At 40.6% G+C, this 22,328-nt stretch overlaps 2 protein-coding genes and 1 long non-coding RNA gene across 5 annotated transcripts in view; all 3 read right to left on the reverse strand.

The window, feature by feature from the left end:
- The window catches only part of fhit (fragile histidine triad diadenosine triphosphatase), a 163,109-nt gene that overhangs the window by 98,007 nt on the left and 42,774 nt on the right, over window positions 1–22,328 (reverse strand). The gene's annotated exons all lie outside the window — the stretch shown is intronic.
- On the reverse strand, window positions 612–4,588 carry LOC147329767 (uncharacterized). 2 transcript variants are annotated; one of them, XR_015129012.1, is made up of 5 exons: window positions 3,402–4,588; window positions 2,918–2,953; window positions 2,407–2,559; window positions 1,950–2,035; window positions 612–1,361 (listed from the first exon to the last, which is right to left on the reverse strand). It is a non-coding gene; the product is annotated as an uncharacterized LOC147329767 (long non-coding RNA). The 2 variants fall into 2 exon arrangements; XR_015129011.1 differs by having other exon boundaries at window positions 2,918–4,588.
- On the reverse strand, window positions 5,062–9,249 carry LOC147329768 (uncharacterized). The gene has a single exon (XM_086294138.1). The coding sequence runs from the start codon at window positions 8,060–8,062 to the stop codon at window positions 7,217–7,219; it is 846 nt and encodes a 281-aa protein (XP_086150264.1). The 5' UTR covers window positions 8,063–9,249; the 3' UTR covers window positions 5,062–7,216.

Below are 22,328 nucleotides of genomic sequence, written 5' to 3' on the forward strand. Positions count from 1 at the left end.
AATGTGACTTAAACATGTTTTGATGAAGTAATTTGATCTCTTGGAATATTTTAATCCTTCACAATTTTCTCACGTTATCCCAACACGATTCAATAACTTTTACCCAATACTACTTGGTCACTTAAATACTACATGTTATCTTCAAATTACATTTTGCTATTATATTCTAGTATCAAATACACAATTTTCAAATGGAGGCCTTATAACAGATTGTATTGTTCTCTTCCAAGATGGTTGCTGGCATCCACCAGTAACCTTTCAAAACAAAATGTCTAATTTCACTGCATTGACAGTAGGTAAAGAATTAAACTGACATTACTCCTCCACTGAATCTATATAAATCAACAGTTAAATAATGTCAGTTCTTCCGTGTTCTCTGGAATCAATCACAGTAAAGAAATTAGACTGTTTCTTTTGAAAAATGTTGGGAAAGAACAAATCAAAACATTCTATTTAAGGCCTCTGACATCAAGATTCAGTTAAACAACAATTATAACTAAACAATTTGAGGTAATGTTAGTTTCCATTAACATTAAATTAGGTTACTGAATTGGCAAACACCTTCCTATTAACATTACCCATTTTACCCCAATAACTAAAGAAATTAGCACTTGCAGGTCAAAACCTTTATTCAAGAGACGCAAAAATAACATTGATACAGTGACTGTCAAAAATTACAGCACTGATCATACTGTGACATCTTGGTTCAAAACAGCACACTTAGAAATATTCAACGTTCTTTACTTCAACTGAATGAAATTGAAAATACCATTTCACACGACCCATATGGGATATTTAGACTGTATAACTGTTCATGCTACATCTCTTCACTAGTAAAAGAAAGAAAAAATACAAAGACAAATTTAAAAATGCTGCCAAACAGACAAACAGAACTTGTACAGAGCAAAAGGAAAAACAAACAACAACAAAAACGGCTTGTCCTCATGGCAGTTGCAGAGTATATACAAATGAAACCTGCGATCTGTTCCTGGAATTGAGCTTCAAAAATGCAGCAGAACAAGTGTGAGATTTAAATGTCCTCTCACCTAGAGCTGGTCACCTCACATGCATAACAGTGAGCTTCGTTGCAGGAGCAGTTTTGTCTTAGTTGTGAGCTTTCCTTGAGAGCTGAGTTGCATCCAACTCCATTACCACCCTTTGAATCACCTCAAAAGTGTAGCAGAGTTGTGATGGGTAACTCATGTTGAAGGAATAAAAAAGGTCCAAACAGCATGGCTACTGCAAAGGTCACGTTATCCAGATCTTGAAGAACAACATCAGAAAAGTCATTGCCTGGCGCATCTCTGGAGACAGATGTTCATTGTGGTTTTCTCAATCTGTGCAGTGGCCTCAGTCAAGTCCTGGTTAAACACAAAACATTTCTTTAAGATTACTTTTTAAACTCATCTCTTTTGAATCTACCAGTTCTAATGTTAGAGTAATTTAAACCAATGCAAGCAACATAGTAAATAGCTATAGCCAAAGAGTGGCCTGCCATGCTGCCATTCATGGTCTAACAGAGTTTCTAAGAGAGGGTGAAAAACATAATAATTTCAAATGCTTTACATTAGTTTTTGTTAGAAAGACACCGGCCCATCAGAAATCCAGGTTATGTCACTCAGAAGATGTTAGAATTTAGACTTTCAGCCCCACAATTTGGTTAGCTGTTGGTCAGTTGGTCATTTTTTCAAACAAAAGCTAATGTAAATATTGGTGGGATTTTCCTTTGTTCACTAGAATGACAAATTTAAAGTTTTTTCACACTGATGTGACCCCTAATACAGGGGTGGGGCCTCAAGGGCCGGCGGCCGAGTTCACTACCAGGCCTCGTGTGAACTTCAAATTATTAAAGAGGACTACTGGTCCTAACCAGTCCAATGAGGATCAAGTGGATAACTAAATGGATTTTTAAATGTTGCAAATCCACAATCTACTCATAAAACACTCACCATGAACTCCTGCACCAAGATGTTGCAATTGTCTTTCACACAGATGCGGAGCACTTTGATGAGGGACTCCGAGCATTAATGTCATCCTTGAGTATTATAACAAAGAAAACAGAGATTTGTGAACTTTTCAGTAGCACAGAAGAAAATGATCCCAGACAAAAACTCTTGACTTTTTAAACCAGTCAACATGCAACACCAGCATCTACAAAGCAATATCAAAAGTTCCTGTTTGACATCAACTTTATGGATATATAGTTTCCAGAACATTTATTTTTAAAAAAAGATAATTTTTTCTCAGTGGGCCAGTAAATGCATGACGAAAATTATGGCATCCTTTTAGTGGAATCGGTACTCACAGGTAATAGTTGACGGTTTCAATGGATGTAGCATAAAAATCTTTTACTGACCTAATGCAATACATATACACTTTGTAGTTCAAGAATTTTAAAGTTCTTACTGTCATCATGGCAGCTACATCCTTTAGCTTTGTGCACTGTTCCCCCGATCACTTTGCAAACACTTTCAGCAGACTGTCAGAGAGAAACTCAGCTCCGTCAGAAACCTTGACTGTAAAGGCATGGTTGGGATGCACTGGAATGCTGCATTTTATCTGAAATAACATAAAATTATTTTGAAATAACAGCAGGCACTGTGCTTGGTTAATCAGTAATGTTTTGTTGAATAAAAACTGTGTTTCCAGATCTTATGGGATTAAAAAAATCCAAAGATGTTTGTTTCTGATTTGCAACCCAACAACCCACAAGTTACAACCTCATTTCAGTTCAAGTGTGCATTAATGCGAGTCCAGTAATCACCTTTCTGGCAATACATACAGGTATAAGATAAACCTATGGCAGATTTTGGATTTCTCAGTTGTATTAATAGGGTGAGTATGCATGCACCTAATAATTATAAAAAAACCTATTATAATTAAGTTACAGAAACGAAAATAGAATATACTTTCTTACCATAACACCTTGAACCCACAATCCATCAGCTGACTCCTGGTGAAATGCAGAATAGAGGTCATCTCTCAATGTGCAGCAAAAAAAACAAAAACAAAAACAAAAGGACAGCAGGTGAGGGCAGGAGGGGTAGGGATGTAAGCTAGCATAATGCCGCTGATGATATTAGCTAAAGCTGTTCAATGTCCAAAATCTCACTAACACCACGGTGCAGTAAATACACAATGTAACTGAAGAGTCAGTTGACAAATCTATTCACACAGAAAACCAAATTATGTTATGAGTGCCTCGTAATTAGGTTTAATGTGATATTACGGCTCTTGTGCCAAAGACAAATTCAAATGAAAAAGCGCCAATTCTTTGACAACAGATAAAACAGCAAATAAGCTAACAGCTCTTTTTTAGCATGTTACATGGCGACACTCTAGACGTTTAACTACATTTGGCTGAAATATGGTAAAAATTAATTCAAAAAATCAAGACATACCAAAAACGTAGAGTTGGCTGCTCGACTTGACTGAGATGGATGCCTTTTTTAAACCACGATCCAAAGCCCGCGAGATGAAATCACGCGTGGTTTCACGAGATTTAACGTTGCTATCTTATTAACTTACTTCACCTGAACATGATATGAACAATTTAATACACCCTTTCTGCATATCATGTAGTTTTTACACTATATAGTTACATTTAACTTTAAAACATGAGGCAATTGTGTTAAATACATGCAAGATGCTTACATAAATCCAAGAGATGGCCAGTCCCTTTTTTTCAGTGTACACTCTTTCATAAAAATCCTAGCAAAGCAGGAGGGGAGCCCTGCTGTCAGTGATGAAGCAACCTGCTAATGCATAATCTGGGTAAGAAAAGAGACTTTCATTTAATTAAAGAACATCTATGACAAGACTTTCACTGTGCAGTCCCCTACATCATACTCGGCACAAATAGGAAAAAAGGTCGTGAAAAGAGAATCTTATTTAGATTCAATTTTCTGATTGGAGATAAGTGAACAATATATCTGTCAGGCACACTTATCACATCTTCAGACCAAAATTACATGTTGACAAAAGGATAAGTAGATCGCTAATGGAGTAAGTGGTAATACAAAGACTAGAATAGAATAGAAATATCCTTTATTGTCCCTCACTGGGGAAATTCAGGTGTTCCGGCAGTAAAGTGACAGGCAGATGGAGCATGCAAAAAAAGTGAAGAATATTAAATTAAAAACAAGAAGTAAGAGACTGTACAGTTATTAAAAATAGCATAATCAGATAATTTTTTCAATGTAATAAATGTGCTGTATATTTGTGCTTAAAACAACAACAACATACTTTTAAAGAAAATGGAAAAACTGTGCAAATGCCAGCAGGGATGTAAACGATTTATTGTGTTTGTTGTGAGCAGTGATGGTTACAAAGTCTAACGGCTGCTGGGAGGAAGGACCTGCGATAACGAATATCTAGTCCTTGTGAAATTCTCTCAACTCATAATGATAGTCAAACCAAGACAGTTAGATGGAAATCATTGCAATGCTCTCTTATTTAGCCAAGAAAGGGTTATGCTGTCTTTACCATCCATGTATATAACCAGTGTTGGGAAGGTTACTTTTAAAATGTATTCCACTACAGATTACAGATTACATGCTCCAAAATGTATTTTGTAACATATTCTGTTATATTACTCAATGAGAGTAACGTATTCTGAATCTTTGAATTACTTAATATATTATCATGCTGTTTACAACTACATGAATGTCCTATTGCTGTGATTTATTACTATTACTGAAGGTTACTCTCCACACCAACACCAACCAGATGTTTAAATCTTAATATAATGAGTAACAGTAGGTGGACATTAGGTAAGGCTGCACTTTTTGCAGCGATCTCGTGTAGAAAACTATTCAGCGCGTATATAAAACAGGTCCGCGGCTCCGAACCGTAGTAAAGGGACCTCTGGCTAATACGTCGAAAACTAGCTTTACTTTGTTGTCTGGGTCACTTTGCTAGCGAGAGACAGAGAGAGGCGTTGAAAGGCTGCTCCAATGGAGCTTATTGTTTCAGAGGAAAACATGAACACAGCGTACAGTCGAGTTTCTCCCTCCCTCGCTCACAGACACATAACAGGTATGGCAGTCCATTCGCCCTGCAGCACGGACTACACTGCCCACCAGGCTACATTCTTTAGGGTGATGCCTGTAACACTCTGCCTATTGCCTTCATATTAAATCATTTTTTGAATAGCGGGCCCAACACTCTAAAGGAAAAGAAAGACAACGCAGGAAATTTCACACCTTGCTTTCAAAAACACACACTCCTCATTCTGAATCTACACAACTCGGAGAAGAAAACACACCTGAAGACAGTCAGGAGAAATGGGTTAAGAACTTTTCAGACAGGATTCTCACTGAACCTGAAAAGAGAGTATTAGCCAAAGGACTCAATTTTGCCATTTCCCCGCAACAGTTGCCCATAGTGGACCTCATCACAGCCACAGAATCTGCCATACGGATTAATAAATTATCACAGACAGAAGCAGAGCAAATCAGGATGAAAGTCTCAGCCACACTCTCCAGTGCCAAAGTCCCTCCATCCAACCTCACAATACAGGAAAAGAAGGCCGTCGCTTCCCTGAGCAAAGACCACAACATCACTGTTTTACCAGCTGATAAGGGAAGATGCACCGTGGTCCTAAACACTACAGATTACCACACAAAGATCACTACTCTCCTCAGTGACAACAATACCTATGAAGCCTTAAAGCGAGACCCCACAAGCAGCTACAAAAAGAAAGTTATAGCTTGCCTTCAAGACTTTGAAAAGGACAAAATCATTGCCCGCCTCACATATCACCGCCTTTACCCAGGGGATGCCATACCCTGCATCTATGGACTTCCTAAAATCCACAAGGAAGCTGTCCCACTCAGACCCATAGTCAGTAGCATAAACTCAGCCACTTATAACATTGCTAAACACCTTGCTACCATCCTTGCTCCTCTCATGGGGAACAACCCACACCACATCAAGAACTCCACCGACTTCACCGACAAGGTCCAGAAACTTACCCTGGATCCAGATGAAACCATGGTGTCCTTTGATGTAGTCTCTCTCTTCACTTGCATACCCACCACGGAGGCCGTGGAGACTGTCAGAAAACGACTACAAGAAGACAGCTCCTTGGAGGACAGGACCAACTTCACACCCGATCAGATCTGCACACTGTTAGACCTCTGCTTCACCACTACATATTTCAAATACAACGAAGGCTTTTACAGACAAAAACATGGCTGTGCCATGGGCTCCCCCGTGTCACCTATTGTAGCCAACCTTTACATGGAGGAAGTGGAAAGGAAGGCTCTTGGCTCTTTTAAAGTAAGAGTACCCAGCCACTGGTACAGATATGTGGACGACACCTGGGTCAAAATCAAGACACAAGAAGTGGAATCCTTCACTGCGCACATTAACGCTGTGGATAAAAACATCAAGTTCACCAGGGAAGACAAGACTCAGCAGTCCATCTGCATCTTAAGTATAAAGGTCACTCTTTCGAGGATGCCAATGTTCACATTTTGGACAGAGAGGACAGATGGTTTGAAAGAGGAGTGAAAGAAGCATCTATGTCCACTGTGAGCGACCATCTTTGAACAGAGGCGGGGGTTTACGACACCAACTCTCTGCCATCTATAATCCAGTTCTGAGATCCCTTCCCAGACGCCTTAACGCCCACTCACATCCTGGGCCATCTGACCTCAGGAATTCGCATGATAAGGTGGGGCCAGGTTTCACAATGAACTCACCCGAAACTCTGGCTGATTGGGACCCACACCCAGTTTCACACCTTGGCTCAGGCGATTAGAGGATCATCAGGGGGTCCTTTTGTCCCTCTGTGGGGGGAAACTCCCACTAGGTTTATATCTGGGACTCTCCACCATTTGACCTTAGAACTGAAGAAGCTTCTCGGATGAGAGGTGAAGCATCTTCAAGCAACTTAAAGAAGTCCAGACGCTTTTCTTTGCAAGCTCCTTTGACTACGATGACGTGGATGACTGAGAACCTTCACAGATATATATACAATGATTTTACCAGTCCGGCCCACTTGAGAATAGACTTTTCTCCATGTGGCCCCTGAACTAAAATGAGTTTGACACCCCTGCATCAGAGCATTTTAATGCATGTTTTGTTTGGGTTTCCACCGGCGTGGAATTACCAAAAATATAATTACATCTGAGAGAAGGTAAAAAGACTCGAAATCCAGCCATTTTTGTTTACTGTCACGGGTTACCAGGGCAAGCCGTGTGTAAAGGATTTAGGACACGGAGGCTGGACCAGGCGACGCTGAAGGCAGAGACACGGAGGCTGGACCAGGCGACGCTGAGGGCGGAGACACGGAGGCTGGACCAGGTGACGCTGAGGATGAAGACACGGAGGCTGGACCAGGCGACAGTGAGGGCGAAGACACGGAGGCTGGACCAGGCGAGGCAGAAGCTGAAGAAGAGGCTGCTGCAGGCGAGGATGATGAAGCTGGACCAGACGAGGATGAAGACTCTGAAGCTGGACCAGATGGCATGAAAGCCGGAGACGGTGGCGCTGCAGGTGATGGCGTGGAAGCCGGAGACGGTGGCGCTGCAGGCGACGCCGTGGAAGCCGGAGACGGTGGCACTGCAGGTGACGGCGTGTCAGCCGCAGGTGGTGGCGCTGCAGGCTGGACGGATCCCTTGGACCCTCCAGCGACGACAGGAGACGAAGGCCGTAGCGGTCCCTCGGACCCTCCAGCAGAGACAGGAGACGAAGGCCGGAGCGGTCCCTTGGACCCTCCAGCGGAGACAGGAGACGAAGGCCGGAGCGGTCCATTGGACCCTCCAGCGGAGGCTATCACAAAGCCAGCAGGCACGGAGTCCTCTAGCCGACCGTCGTTTCCTCCCCACAGACGGCTCCGATAGGCCAGGCAAAACCACATCCGGCGGGTCAGGCAGCGAGGCAATAATGGCTGAGAGAAGGTGTGGTGTGTTGTGGAGAAAGGCCTGCATGGTCGGGGTAAGTGATTCCAATAGCCATGGAAGGCCCGAAAAGAGCCGTTGTAGCCTGCTTTCAACGGCGCGGCAAAGCTCTTTCGGAGGGTTTTCCAACCACAGCCCGAGGAGAATCTCCACATTGTAAGTGATGTCGTCCCGGAGCTCCTCGGACTGATTCAGTGCCGCTGGGTCCATGGTGGCTGGTTTGTACTGTCACGGGTTGCCAGGGCAAGCAGTGTGTGAATGATTTAGGACCCAGGAAACGGCAGCCAGTGTTGGGGAGTAATGGAATACATGTGCCGCCGTTACGTATTTAAAATACAAAATATGAGTAACTGTATTCCGTTACAGTTACCGTTTAAAAAGGTGGTATTCAGAATACAGTTACTTTGTTGAAATAAATGGATTACACGGTGGTACTTCCCTGTTTCATATTGTTGCGGGTAAGGACTGTTTGGGTTTTGTTTGTACCCAGCCACTGGTACAGATATGTGGACGACACCTGGGTCAAAATCAAGACACAAGAAGTGGAATCCTTCACTGCGCACATTAACGCTGTGGATAAAAACATCAAGTTCACCAGGGAAGACAAGACTCAGCAGTCCATCTGCATCTTAAGTATAAAGGTCACTCTTTCGAGGATGCCAATGTTCACATTTTGGACAGAGAGGACAGATGGTTTGAAAGAGGAGTGAAAGAAGCATCTATGTCCACTGTGAGCGACCATCTTTGAACAGAGGCGGGGGTTTACGACACCAACTCTCTGCCATCTATAATCCAGTTCTGAGAGCCGTTGTAGCCTGCTTTCAACGGCGCGGCAAAGCTCTTTCGGAGGGTTTTCCAACCACAGCCCGAGGAGAATCTCCACATTGTAAGTGATGTCGTCCCGGAGCTCCTCGGACTGATTCAGTGCCGCTGGGTCCATGGTGGCTGGTTTGTACTGTCACGGGTTGCCAGGGCAAGCAGTGTGTGAATGATTTAGGACCCAGGAAACGGCAGCCAGTGTTGGGGAGTAATGGAATACATGTGCCGCCGTTACGTATTTAAAATACAAAATATGAGTAACTGTATTCCGTTACAGTTACCGTTTAAAAAGGTGGTATTCAGAATACAGTTACTTTGTTGAAATAAATGGATTACACGGTGGTACTTCCCTGTTTCATATTGTTGCGGGTAAGGACTGTTTGGGTTTTGTTTGACAGCTACATTCTGTTGTTCCAGGTGGCAGCGTTACGGTTGCCATGGTTACAGGGTGACGCTCTCTCTCTGCGTGTTTCCTGGGTGAGAGAGCGCCTTTTTGTTGTTGTTGTTGTTGTTGTGCTAAGCTAATAGGTATAGCTCTAAAGCATGCAGCCTGATGGGCAGTGTAGTCCGTGCTGCAGGGAGAATGGACTGCTGTACCCGTTATGTGTCTGTGAGCGAGGAGGGAGAAAAAGGAAAAGTAGAGCTGTCATCGAGCAAAAACGGGAGCTGGAAGCATGTAAATATAATAATAACCACTGCAGCCAAACAGAGAGCCTGATGAGCCCAGTTTGAGTAAGCTGTTAAGACTCGACTGTACGCTGTGTTCGTGTTTTCCTCCAAAACAATAAGCTCAGTTGGAGCAGCCTTTCAACGCCTCTCTCTGTCTCTCGCAAGCAAAGTTGACCCACACAACAAAGTAAAGCTAGTGTTTAGCTACAAGCCCGACACGAACCGGAGGTCCCTTTACTACGGTTCGGAGCCGCGGATCTTCAGTAACAGTAATAAGTCACAGCAATAGTCCATTCACGTAGTTGTAAACAGCATGATAATATATTAAGTAATCCAAAGTATTCAGAATACGTTACTCTCATTGAGTAACGTAACGGAATACGTTACAGAATACATTTTGGGGCATGTAATCTGTAATGGAATACATTTTAAAAGTAACCTTCCCAACACTGACGGCAGCTCTGGTACAAGTGAGTTTAATAAACAAATGTAGATACAAACAGAAATGGCGAGGGTGAACGTGAAACAGGAAAACCTAAACTGGGCAAAACTAACAAAACTAACCAGAAACAAAGATGCAGGGAGGCACAGTGAAATACGCGGGATGACGGACGGAGAGACGCAGACGAACCAGCAACTACTATGACAGAAGACATGACTTAAATACACTCGGAGAAGAAGGTAGAAAATAAAATCAGTCTTTATGCGGATGATGTGTTATTTTTTCTCCAAAACTCAAACTCTCTGGGGTAATTGCAGTGATAAACTCTTTTGCAAGAGTTTCAGATTATTCAATAAACTGGTCAAAATCTACAGTCCTTCCGATTAATTGCTCCTTCCATAATTCTTCTTCTACACCACTGCAATCTGGAAATATAAAATAAAAATTTAGGTAGTAATATGTTTCTCCTAAGCTTACAGATTTAACTAAATTAAACCATATCCCACTTTTAAAGAAAGTAGAAGGCGATCTGGCTAGATGGAAATGTCTACCCATATCACTCATGGGAAGGGTTGCCGCTATAAAAATGATGGTACTACCAAAAATTATTTATTCTCAGTGATCCCGACTAAACCATCACAAGATTGGTTCAGATCTCTAGATTCGTATATGTCTACATTCCTTTGGAAAGACCACCTACAAGCTTAAAAACACTACAAAAGACCAAGGATAATGGAGGATTAGATCTACCTAACTTTCAACAGTAGTTTTTAGCCAACAGGCTTCAGTTCATCTCAGGATGGTTAAAACATGGTAGCACCATGCCCTCCCAGGTTTTAAATGGACCTTAGAACACACACACAAAAGCAATACATATGAGCGGGCGGAGGGAGGTTTGGGGTCTTCATACACCCACGTTCTCTGTTGTAGGTCGGGGCGGGGGGAGAAGTTGGCCGTCTGATTGGGGTCTGGGGTGTAGGGCCTCCCTGCTACTGCGGAGTCAGGGGCGGACTGCTTGTCTCCACCCCAGGGAAAAGGGTAAAACCTCCTGGGTGCAGTTTCCCCCTCTGGAAGCAAGGGTACCTGGACCTGGGGTAGAGAGTATGTTTGTGGAGTGTGATTGTGTGTACAGTGTCTATTTATGTCTGTCTCCACATGGGTGAGTGCTGAGTATTTGAATACAGGGAGTGCAGAATTATTAGGCAAGAAGAAGTCTGCATCCTTCAAGAAAAACATGATTTTCATGCAGGACAATGCTCCATCACACGCGTCCAAGTACTCCACAGCGTGGCTGGCAAGAAAGGGTATAAAAGAAGAAAAACTAATGACATGGCCTCCTTGTTCACCTGATCTGAACCCCATTGAGAACCTGTGGTCCATCATCAAATGTGAGATTTACAAGGAGGGAAAACAGTACACCTCTCTGAACAGTGTCTGGGAGGCTGTGGTTGCTGCTGCACGCAATGTTGATGGTGAACAGATCAAAACACTGACAGAATCCATGGATGGCAGGCTTTTGAGTGTCCTTGCAAAGAAAGGTGGCTATATTGGTCGCTGATTTGTTTTTGTTTTGTTTTTGAATGTCAGAAATGTATATTTGTGAATGTGGAGATGTTATATTGGTGTCACTGGTAAAAATAAATAATTGAAATGGGTATATATTTGTTTTTGTTAAGTTGCCTAATAATTATGCACAGTAATAGTCACCTGCACACACAGATATCCCCCTAAAATAGCTCAAACTAAAAACAAACTAAAAACTACTTCCAGAAACATTCAGCTTTGATATTAATGAGTTTTTTGGGTTCATTGAGACCATGGTTGTTGTTCAATAATAACATTATTCCTCAAAAATACAACTTGCCTAATAATTCTGCACTCCCTGTATGTGTGCATGGGGGTGGGAATGGATGTTCGTATTTCTATGTGCATGTTTGTCTGTGTCTATATGTCAGGTCGGGTATTAGACGCCACCTCTCTAGGGACATCTCAGGCCCTCCAAGGTATGGAGGTCTATCTCCCCTCACCACTCTCCCTGTCGGTGGCTGACACCCTCAGACATCGGTGCGTTGGTGGTTCTTGGTGTTCTTGGTGGTTCCACTTTGTATAATAAATCTTGGTATAGTAAATCCATTAATCCATTGGGCATCTTTCTTGGCCTTCAGACAATAATTCTGATGGTAAAAGAACCAAATGGGACAGGTGGCAAAAAAAAAAAAAAAAAAAAGGAGCAGCAATAGAGGCCCGGAGTCAAAATTTTTTAATATTTGGTACAGAAGCCTTTGTTAACAATTACAGAGGTCAAACGGTTCCTGTAGTTCGTCACCAGGTTTGCAGGAGGGATTTTGGCCCACTCCCCCATAAAGATCTTCTCTAGGTCTGTCAGGTTTCGGGGCTGTCGCTGAGCAACACAGAGTTTCAGCTCCCTCCAAAGATTTTCTATTGGATTTAGGTCTGGAGACTGGCTAGGCCACTCCAGAACCTTAATATGCTTCTTATGGAGCCACTCCTTGGTTTTCCTGGCTGTGTGCTTTGGGTCATTGTCATGTTGGAAGATCCATCCACGACCCATCTTCAATGCTCTGACTGAGGGAAGGAGGTTTTTGCCCAATATGCCACAATACATGGCCCCGTTCATCCTCTCCTTAATACAGTGCAGTCGTCCTGTCCCCTGTGCAGAAAAACACCCCAGAGCATGATGTTTCCAGCCCCATGCTTCACTGTAGGTACGGTATTATTGGGATGATACTCATCATTCTTCTTCCTCCAAACACGGCGAATGGAGTTAAGACCAAAAAGTTCTACTTTGGTCTATCTGACCACATGACTTTCTCCCATGACTCCTCTGGATCATCCAGATGATCCCTGGCAAACTTCAGACGGGCCTGGACTTGGGCTGACTTAAGCAGGGGAACCTTCCATGCGATGCAAGATTTTAAACCATGACATCTTAGTGTATTACTGATAGTAGCCTTGGAAACCATGGTCCCAGCTCTCTTCATGGCATTGACCAGCTCCTCACGTGTAGTTCTGGGCTGATTCTTCACCATTCTTAGCATCAATGGAATCCCACAAGGAGAGATCTTCCGTGGGGCCCCAGTCCGAGGGACATTGACAGTCATCATTAGCCTCTTCCATTTTTTTTGACAATTGCTCCAACAGTTGTTCTTTTTTCACCAAGCAATTGCCCCGTAGCCCTTTCCAGCTTTGTGAAGGTCTACAAGTTTTTCTTTTGTGTCTTTTGACAGCTCTTTGGTTTTGCCCATACTTAGACTTTGGCTGATTGTGGGGTGCACAGGTCTCTTTATGACAGCTAACGACCTCAAACAGATGCTACTAATTTAGAATCATGAGCAGAGTGTAGCTAGACTATTTGAAAGCAAAATAACAGGTCTTTGAGGATCAGAAGTCTGGCTGATAAGCAAGTAATCAAATACTTATTTGACACAGAAATTCAAAAATAAATTGTTCAAAAATCATACAATGTGATTTCCGGATTTTTCTTTTTAGATTCTGTCTCTCACAGTGGAAATGCACCTATGCTGAAAATTGTAGATCCCTCCATGATTTCTAAGTAAGAGAACTTGCAAAATAACAGGGTGATTAAACTGAACTGAACTAAAATGAATCAAATTGAATTGAACTGACCTGAGATGCTAGAGCAATATGTGTAACAAAGAAAATCTCTATTAAATACTAAATATATATACTAATATCCATCCATCCATCCACTTCCGCTTATCCTTTTCAGGGTCGCGGGGGGCGCTGGAGGCTATCCCAGCTGTCATAGGGCGAGAGGCGGGGTACACCCTGGACAGGTCACCAGTCTGTCACAGGGCCAACACACAGGGACAGACAACCATTCACACTCACTTTCACTCGCACATTCACACCTAGTGGCAATTTGGATTATCCAATTAACTTATCCTCACAAGTCTTCCGCCCACTGTCCAAAGACATGCAACTTGTGGGGATAGGTTATACTAATATTATTATTATATATATTACTAATATATTCTTTGAAGTTAGTTCATTTAAACTAACAACCCTCTATCTTCTGTACTTCAGTGTTTCTAAATTTTCATTGCATTCCACGACCACGTCCACTGGCTCAATCACTCCATTTTGGGCAAAAACATTAAAATTATAAATCAAATATGTACAAATAGACACACAAAGACTGGCAAATCTTTTTAAATATAGAACATAGTAGAAATAATAAAAACACACCACTAAGTCACACTAAGTCAGCCCTGAGCTTATCTAATGTGGGACAGGAAGTACATGTCATGGTCCTGGGCCCGTGACCCAGCGTTTTGAGTTTATTGTTATTATTTTCTAGCTTCTTCTGATTTTGTGTTAATTCTTATTTTGAATTAGTTCTTAGGGTTTGGTTCTTGTGTTTAATGTTTTAGTGTTCTCCTTTCTGTGCTCTGTTCGCGTCCCTGAGTCAGTATTGTAGAACAGCTTTTGAATTTCCTGTTTTACTTTGAAGGTCTGTGTCTCGTCGTGTCTAATTAGGTTCAGCTGTGTTCCCGGATTACCTTGTGTGTATTTATAGTGTGTGCCTGCCTGTGTTCCTTGTCGGTTCGTCTTTGTTATTTGGTAATCTCTGCGTCTCTCTGCTCTCCATTCTGCTCTTCATTCCCTGCGTAACCTCCTTATGTTTTCCCCTGCAGTTATGGTTTCGTGTTTTGTTTGTTATTAGTTTTCCCCAGTTTAGGTTTATGTTTAGTTCTGCCCTCGCCTCTGTAAATAAACTCACTCGCATCACCGCCGCTGTCTGCAACTTGGGTCCTCCTTCACTTCACCACACAACTGCTGCCCCAGCCAGACACTACAGCCCTTATATAAAAGGGACCGGTACTGTCAATAAAGACAAAAAATTTGAATCGATGTCAGATTAATGCCAACACCAAGACACACATACAGATGTGCACAGGTGGCCTTAACGCACACCAACAGCCCAAAGGTGTCACCAGGGTTTCCTCACAGTATGTGTGGAATCAAAACTCACGTTCAAACACGTTCTTAATGTGAGCCGTATTCTCAGGAGGACCCGCTAGGTGAAATAAAATAACAAAATCCAGCGTACACCCAGGAGGCAACATGACTGAACAGATACAATAATTCAATTTGCTGTTCAGTTACATTCACATTCATGCTTTCCCTCCTTTAATTAAACGCTTGCACATGTTGGTGCTGAGCAGACGCAAATACAGTCAAATAAAATCCATCCCAGCGCCCAGTATTCTTCCTGATTAAACAAATGGGGGATTTGATATTTAGCATCAAGCTTTTGTGTGTGTGTGCAAAGCAAATCAGTAATTTGCTAGCATGAAATGACATTCAAAGCAATATATAGTTAACAAACTGAAACTAATGAACACATTTCAAGGGAGTCCAGAGGATGAGAATGAACGCAGCAAGCAGACTCAGCTTCGATATCAGTCACACATTTGGAACCTGTAGACATCAAACACATAATTACAAAGGATTCCTACATTTTTCTGGTGTGATGACATGACTGCAGGTTGTTGCGTACACACACAACCTGAAGAAGCTATCCATCTATCCATCACCTGTAATCTGTTATTTAAACCATCAAACTGCTAATGTTGTTCATGAAAAAACATACAGTTGAGTGTTAAGTGTCCAAGTCTTAGCTGCGGGCACCTCAAATTGTCAGTTTTTATTCTGAGAACTTGATAAAGAACCAGAAAGCATCTGTGTTACCAAATTAGTGTAAATGGCCTTCAGTTGAGTTTTAGCAGAGAGCTTGAAAGTGATTGTCCATTTACTTTAATGTAATGATGAAGAGTTCTATCGAAAAATACCTAAAATAACCAGTACTTTGGAGCATAGCGTACTACCCTGCTAACAGCATGAATTTACCCATGAGCAGTCTACTGGACACACTTGATGTTATTTGGAGTTGAGCCAGTGTTCTTACATGTCTTTGTTTTACCCTTGAAAATACTGGAGCCTGACTAAGTGACAGAGACCACTAAAAACAAGATCACCCTGAGCGTGCTGTCAACACAGGTCACAATCATACCGTGTATTTCACAAATATTTGTGGGGAAAATAAAAGAAAGGCCACATGTATTCTGTGCATGTGTTTATCTGACGTGAGACTCCATGGCAAGCAAAAAAACCCAAACCTGTCCCTGTGCACATGCACATGAATGAAAGCGAGACAGAGATGTGCAATCTTTTCGTTGGATATTGAAGATTTCCTCAGTGCTCGTGAAGGTTATGGAAGGATTTGATGCAGAAGGAAGGCAGGGAGGAAGGAAGGTTGGGTGGATGGATGATGGATGGATGATAGAGCAGGACAAATATCAGAAAGAAAGGGGAATTAGAGATATATTAGAAATAATAATAGAGCTCTCTTTATCTAATAATAGAAAAAAATAAGGTGACAAATCAGTTCTTCGGTCCCTGGACCACTGGCACATCAACTAAGGGAATATCTTTTGTTTTTTTGGTAAATCCTCCTCATCATCATCCAGAGACTTGGAAAATCAATGCTAAGGCACATGAAACCTGTTATGTATCCTGGTATGTGGTGGCTCAGTCATTCAGCCTAGAGACCAGCCGATCTCTCACACTGTATAGTCTCAGGGCCAAACATACAGGGACTGCAGAATTATTAGACAAATGAGTATTTTGTCCACATCATCCTCTTCATGCATGTTGTCTTACTCCAAGCTGTATAAGATCGAAAGCCTACTACCAATTAAGCATATTAGGTGATGTGCATCTCTGTAATGAGAAGGGGTGTGGTCTAATGACATCAACACCCTATATCAGGTGTGCATAATTATTAGGCAACGTCCTTTCCTTTGGCAAAATGGGTCAAAAGAAGGACTTGACAGGCTCAGAAAAGTCAAAAATAGTGAGATATCTTGCAGAGGGATGCAGCAGTCTCAAAATTGCAAAGCTTCTGAAGCGTGATCATCGAACAATCAAGCGTTTCATTCAAAATAGTCAACAGGGTCGCAAGAAGCGTGTGGAAAAACCAAGGTGCAACATAACTGCCCATGAACTGAGAAAAGTCAAGCGTGCAGCTGCCAAGATGCCACTTGCCACCAGTTTGGCCATATTTCAAAGCTGCAACATCACTGGAGTGCCCAAAAGCACAAGGTGTGCAATACTCAGAGACATGGCCAAGGTAAGAAAGGCTGAAAGACGACCACCACTGAACAAGACACACAAGCTGAAACGTCAAGACTGGGCCAAGAAATATCTCAAGACTGGTTTTTCTAAGGTTTTATGGACTGATGAAATGAGAGTGAGTCTTGATGGGCCAGATGGATGGGCCCGTGGCTGGATTGGTAAAGGGCAGAGAGCTCCAGTCCCACTCAGACGCCAGCAAGGTGGAGGTGGAGTACTGGTTTGGGCTGGTATCATCAAAGATGAGCTTGTGGGGCCTTTTCGGGTTGAGGATGGAGTCAAGCTCAACTCCCAGTCCTACTGCCAGTTTCTGGAAGACACCTTCTTCAAGCAGTGGTACAGGAAGAAGTCTGCATCCTTCAAGAAAAACATGATTTTCATGCAGGACAATGCTCCATCACACGCGTCCAAGTACTCCACAGCGTGGCTGGCAAGAAAGGGTATAAAAGAAGAAAAACTAATGACATGGCCTCCTTGTTCACCTGATCTGAACCCCATTGAGAACCTGTGGTCCATCATCAAATGTGAGATTTACAAGGAGGGAAAACAGTACACCTCTCTGAACAGTGTCTGGGAGGCTGTGGTTGCTGCTGCACGCAATGTTGATGGTGAACAGATCAAAACACTGACAGAATCCATGGATGGCAGGCTTTTGAGTGTCCTTGCAAAGAAAGGTGGCTATATTGGTCGCTGATTTGTTTTTGTTTTGTATGTATATTTGTGAATGTGGAGATGTTATATTGGTGTCACTGGTAAAAAAAATAATAATTGAAATGGGTATATATTTGTTTTTTGTTAAGTTGCCTAATAATTATGCACATAGTCACCTGCACACACAGATATACCCCTAAAATAGCTAAAACTAAAAATAAACTAAAAACTACTTCCAAAAACATTCAGCTTTGATATTAATGAGTTTTTTGGGTTCATTGAGAACATGGTTGTTGTTCAGGTGGACTTAAAGGAACACAATTGGAATGAGGTTTTTGCAAATAAAGATTCAAATAGTGCGTATGATGCATTCTTATCAACTGTAATTTCACTATATGAAAAACATTGTCCTTTAATGAAAATCACTAGAAAGCATCACAGATCAAATAAGCCATGGATCACAAAGGGGATAGAAGATGCATGTAAAAAGAAAAATAATCTATATAAGAGATTCATAAAACAGAGGACAAAAGATGCTGAAATAAAGTACAAGTTATATAAAAATAGATTAGTAAATATTATAAGAACAAGTAAGAAAGAATATTACCACAAATTATTGGAGCAAAGTAGAAGTAACACACAAGAAACATGGAGGATATTAAACAGTCTAATCAAAAAGGGCTCAAAAAATAAGAATTATCCAGATTATTTTAAAAAAGATAAAGATATTGTGCTTGATAAAACTAAAGACATTGCAAATGAATTTAATGATTTCTTTGTAAATGTTGGCTTTAATTTAGCAAAAGAAATTCCAGAGTCAAGAAATAATAACGACCTAAATAAACATATTACCCAGAATGTGTCCTCCATGTTTATTGGTGCTGTAACTCATAGAGAAATAATTAACATTGTGAAGACATTTAAAAATAAAAAGTCCACTGACTGTTTTGGTACTGACATGATATTAGTTAAAAGTATTATAGAATATATAGTGCAACCTTTCGCATACATTTGTAATCTGTCCTTTCAAACTGGTGTGTTTCCCTCACAAATGAAAATAGCAAAAGTTATTCCAATCCATAAAAACGGAGAGAGATGTCAGTTTACCAATTATAGGCCAATATCACTACTCCCACAGTTCTCAAAAATTTTAGAAAAGTTATTTGTTAATAGACTTGATAAATATATTGAGAAGCATAATCTCCTAAGTGATAACCAATATGGCTTTAGAGTGAAAAGGTCCACTTCAATGGCAGTGATGGAACTTGTTGAAGGGATATCTAATGCAATAGATAATAAGGAATATACTGTTGGTGTATTTATAGACTTAAAAAAGGCGTTTGATACAATTGATCATTCTATATTAATGAATAAACTAGAGAGATATGGCATAAGAGGGATAGCATACAAGTGGATGAAAAGTTACCTGGATGAAAGATATCAATATGTCGAATTCAATAATGTAAAATCTAAGCAGTTGAAGGTAACTTGTGGTGTTCCTCAGGGCTCTATGCTGGGCCCTAAATTATTTATATTATATATAAATGACATATGTAGTGTTTCCAAACTGTTAAAATGTGTATTGTTTGCTGATGACACCACTCTGTACTGCTCAGGTAAAAACTTAGAACAGCTTCTGACTACAGCGGAAAAGGAGTTAAATATATTAAAAAACTGGTTTGATGTAAATAAGTTATCATTAAATATAAAGAAAACAAAATTGATTATTTTTGGCACTAGACAAATGAAAAATGTATCTAAAATAAGGGTTAATGGAACTGAAATTGAAAGAGTGTACGAAAATAAATTTCTTGGAGTGATAATTGATGATAAGCTGAGTTGGAAGTCTCATATAAACCACATGAAAACAAAAATGTCAAAAACCATCGATATTCTCTACAAAACAAAGCATGTCCTGAACAAAAAATCATTATACACACTTTATTGTACTCTGTTGCTTCCATATATGACTTACTGTCTGGAGATATGGGGTAATGCATATAAAACGAACACTTCATATTTTCAAGTTACAAAAAAAAGCTATAAGAATTATAAACCAATCAAACTATATAGAACCAACTAACATTTTGTTTATTAATCTGAATACCCTGAAATTTTATGATTTAGTTGAATATAAAATGGCACAGATAATGTATAAAGCACAAAATAACTTGCTTTGCCCCAGTACTCAGAAGCTGTTCAAAGTCAGAGAGAGTCAATATGACTTAAGGGGAACAGATTTCTTTAAAAAAAACAAGATAAGGACAAATATAAAGCAGAGATGTGTTTCTGTTAGAGGAGTTAACCTGTGGAATAGTTATGACAGTGATTTAAAAAGGTGTAGTTCATTTTCCTTGTTTAAAAACATGTTTAAAAATAGAGTAATAGAAAAATATATAAATCAAGAATGAAAAGAGCAAAAAGGAGAAAAAAAACAACCTCTTGATTCTTTTGCTTTGATGTAGTTACTTATCTAAGGTGGAAAGTTTTTTTTTTCTTTGTTTTTTTTTTTTTTGTTTGTTTGTTTGTTTGTTTGTTTGTTTGTTTGTTTGGTTTTTGCTTTGTTTTATTATTTTCTTCAAGCCCTGTGTACAGGAGCTGCATACAGAAAGATATTTTGTGAAAAGGGTTGGCGTAATAAGCAAATGCTTCAGCCAATACCTTTTGATTAGCCTTGTCTCATGCTTTCTTTCTTTATGGTAGATTTTTGTTCTGTTTTCACTGTTTGTTTGTTGTTGTTTTTTCACTGTTTTCACTGAGATTTGAATTTGAATGCTAATCAATAAAATCAAAATCAAAATCAAAAAATCAATAATAACATTATTCCTCAAAAATACAACTTGCCTAATAATTCTGCACTCCCTGTATAGCAACAAAGATGTAGACAATCAGAAAGAGTCTGAACAGAAATAGTTCAAATATAGTTCAGAAAGAGTACAATTTCTTTCATTTCAACTTTGCCATTTATTGGGTAAAATCACTCAAAATAAACAAATAAAACATAACCTAAACATGCAATTTGTTTCTGGATAGATGGCAATGAGGAGAAGAAAGGCAGCATGAGCTGGCTGTTGCATCCATCCAAACAACACTATAATTTCTATGGCGAATGTCTCTATACTTCAATCTATCACCAGCAAAGAGCCTGACACCTGTTGTGAATATGTATGAGTTTATGGCAATTAAAAGCAGGAGAGCACTGACAATGATAGCACAGACAGAAGAGCTATGGGCCATTCAAAGCTGCAGAGATGTGATTCATCTGCCCCACACCACTCCGCACTCCTTTTGTAATTCCCCTCTTTTCTCCCCCTCAAGTCTTTCCAATCCACTCCCACTTCCTTTTTTGCTGGATCTGTGTACAAATTAATCTTTTCTGCTCCGCCCTTGCTTTTCAGCCAGACCCATACAGCAGCATATGAAAAGCAAAACATCCCCTAAACAAAGAGAAAATAGTGAAAGTCTTCAGAGACTGGGATTCAAAGTCACCCGAGACTTTTAGTAGCTACAGCTATGGTATCAATTTGAAAATCCTAGGGGACTTCTTTAGTTACGCGCATTCACAAACATTGGTGTTCACCCGCCTGGTGGGTCGACGACATCAGCTTTGCACATTTGAGCCATAAAAAAAGCCATAAAATGTCATTACCGTCAGGGTTCCTGGGTCGTTGACCGATGAATGTAAAAACAAAGAATTACCAGATTATTATTTTTTTTTACATTATTTTAGTTTTTATGAAAAATGAGAGCCACATATGAGGATATTTGTTTAAAATTTTGATAGAACAGTAGCAGCATAATGTCCTCGTAAGTGGATATCAGGCCCTTGTAGAGCAAAATTGAGTATTTTGGTCTAAATAACCCAAAATGTGACGTCCACATATGTGGACGCAGGTCCTAGGAGGTTAAATAACAAAATCTCCACCACAGTAAGAAGCCATTCTTAAAGTGTAGGTTGACACAGTATGAGCTCAGTCTAACTGCATCTCTCTTTCAGCACTGACAGATTTGACTCAGTTATTGTGTGGTGCACTTTCAGTAATGTCTCTTTAGGCCTTTTCGAGCAGTAAAAGCAAACACCTCAGGGATACAGTCAGATGGAATGAATGATAGATGAGGCAGGCAACGCTTTTGTTCAAGAACTTCCTTTGACTTCTTTCCAAAAAGTTTTGTTTTTGTTTACCAACCTCTGAGAGTAACTGCCGACAGTGCTGAGGATGTTGCTGTATAGCGAACAATCACTGATCATCAGTCATGCCAAGCAAGAGTGTCTGTGCACAGAGAGGGAGAAACACATACTCTGTGTGGTGGATAAACGAGACGAGCTGAGGTCTTTCCCTGGTGGTGTGTTAATGGGACGTGCAGAGACAAGGAATTAAAAAAAAAGAGTATTTTAGAATATTTTTCATTTCAAAATGTCACTTTGTGTGACAGCTTCCATATCTCTTGAGAGAAATAAGCAGAAAGGTACGTCTGCTCAATTAAAGATGGCAGTACTTATTTGGCAGTAGTAATTTCAGCCTTGTTCTTATACAGTGCCTTTCTACTCCACTTGAGCACCAAAGTGCTTTATACAGCATGTCTCATTCACCCATTCACACACAGTCATACTCCTGAACGCATTAAAAGCAACTTAGTCCTGTATCTTAATATTGAATCGG

The sequence above is a fragment of the Aulonocara sp. 'chitande type north' Nkhata Bay genome, linkage group LG5 (assembly GCF_057382095.1).
Source record: "Aulonocara sp. 'chitande type north' Nkhata Bay isolate Kocher_YH1m ecotype deep benthic linkage group LG5, A_spYH_male_GT1.1, whole genome shotgun sequence".
NCBI classification, from domain to species: Eukaryota; Metazoa; Chordata; class Actinopteri; order Cichliformes; family Cichlidae; genus Aulonocara; species Aulonocara sp. 'chitande type north' Nkhata Bay.

Excerpts from the sequence above, each read along its gene's own strand:
- LOC147329768 (XM_086294138.1), bottom strand. The coding sequence starts at position 8,062 with ATGTGGAGATTCTCCTCGGGCTGTGGTTGGAAAACCCTCCGAAAGAGC.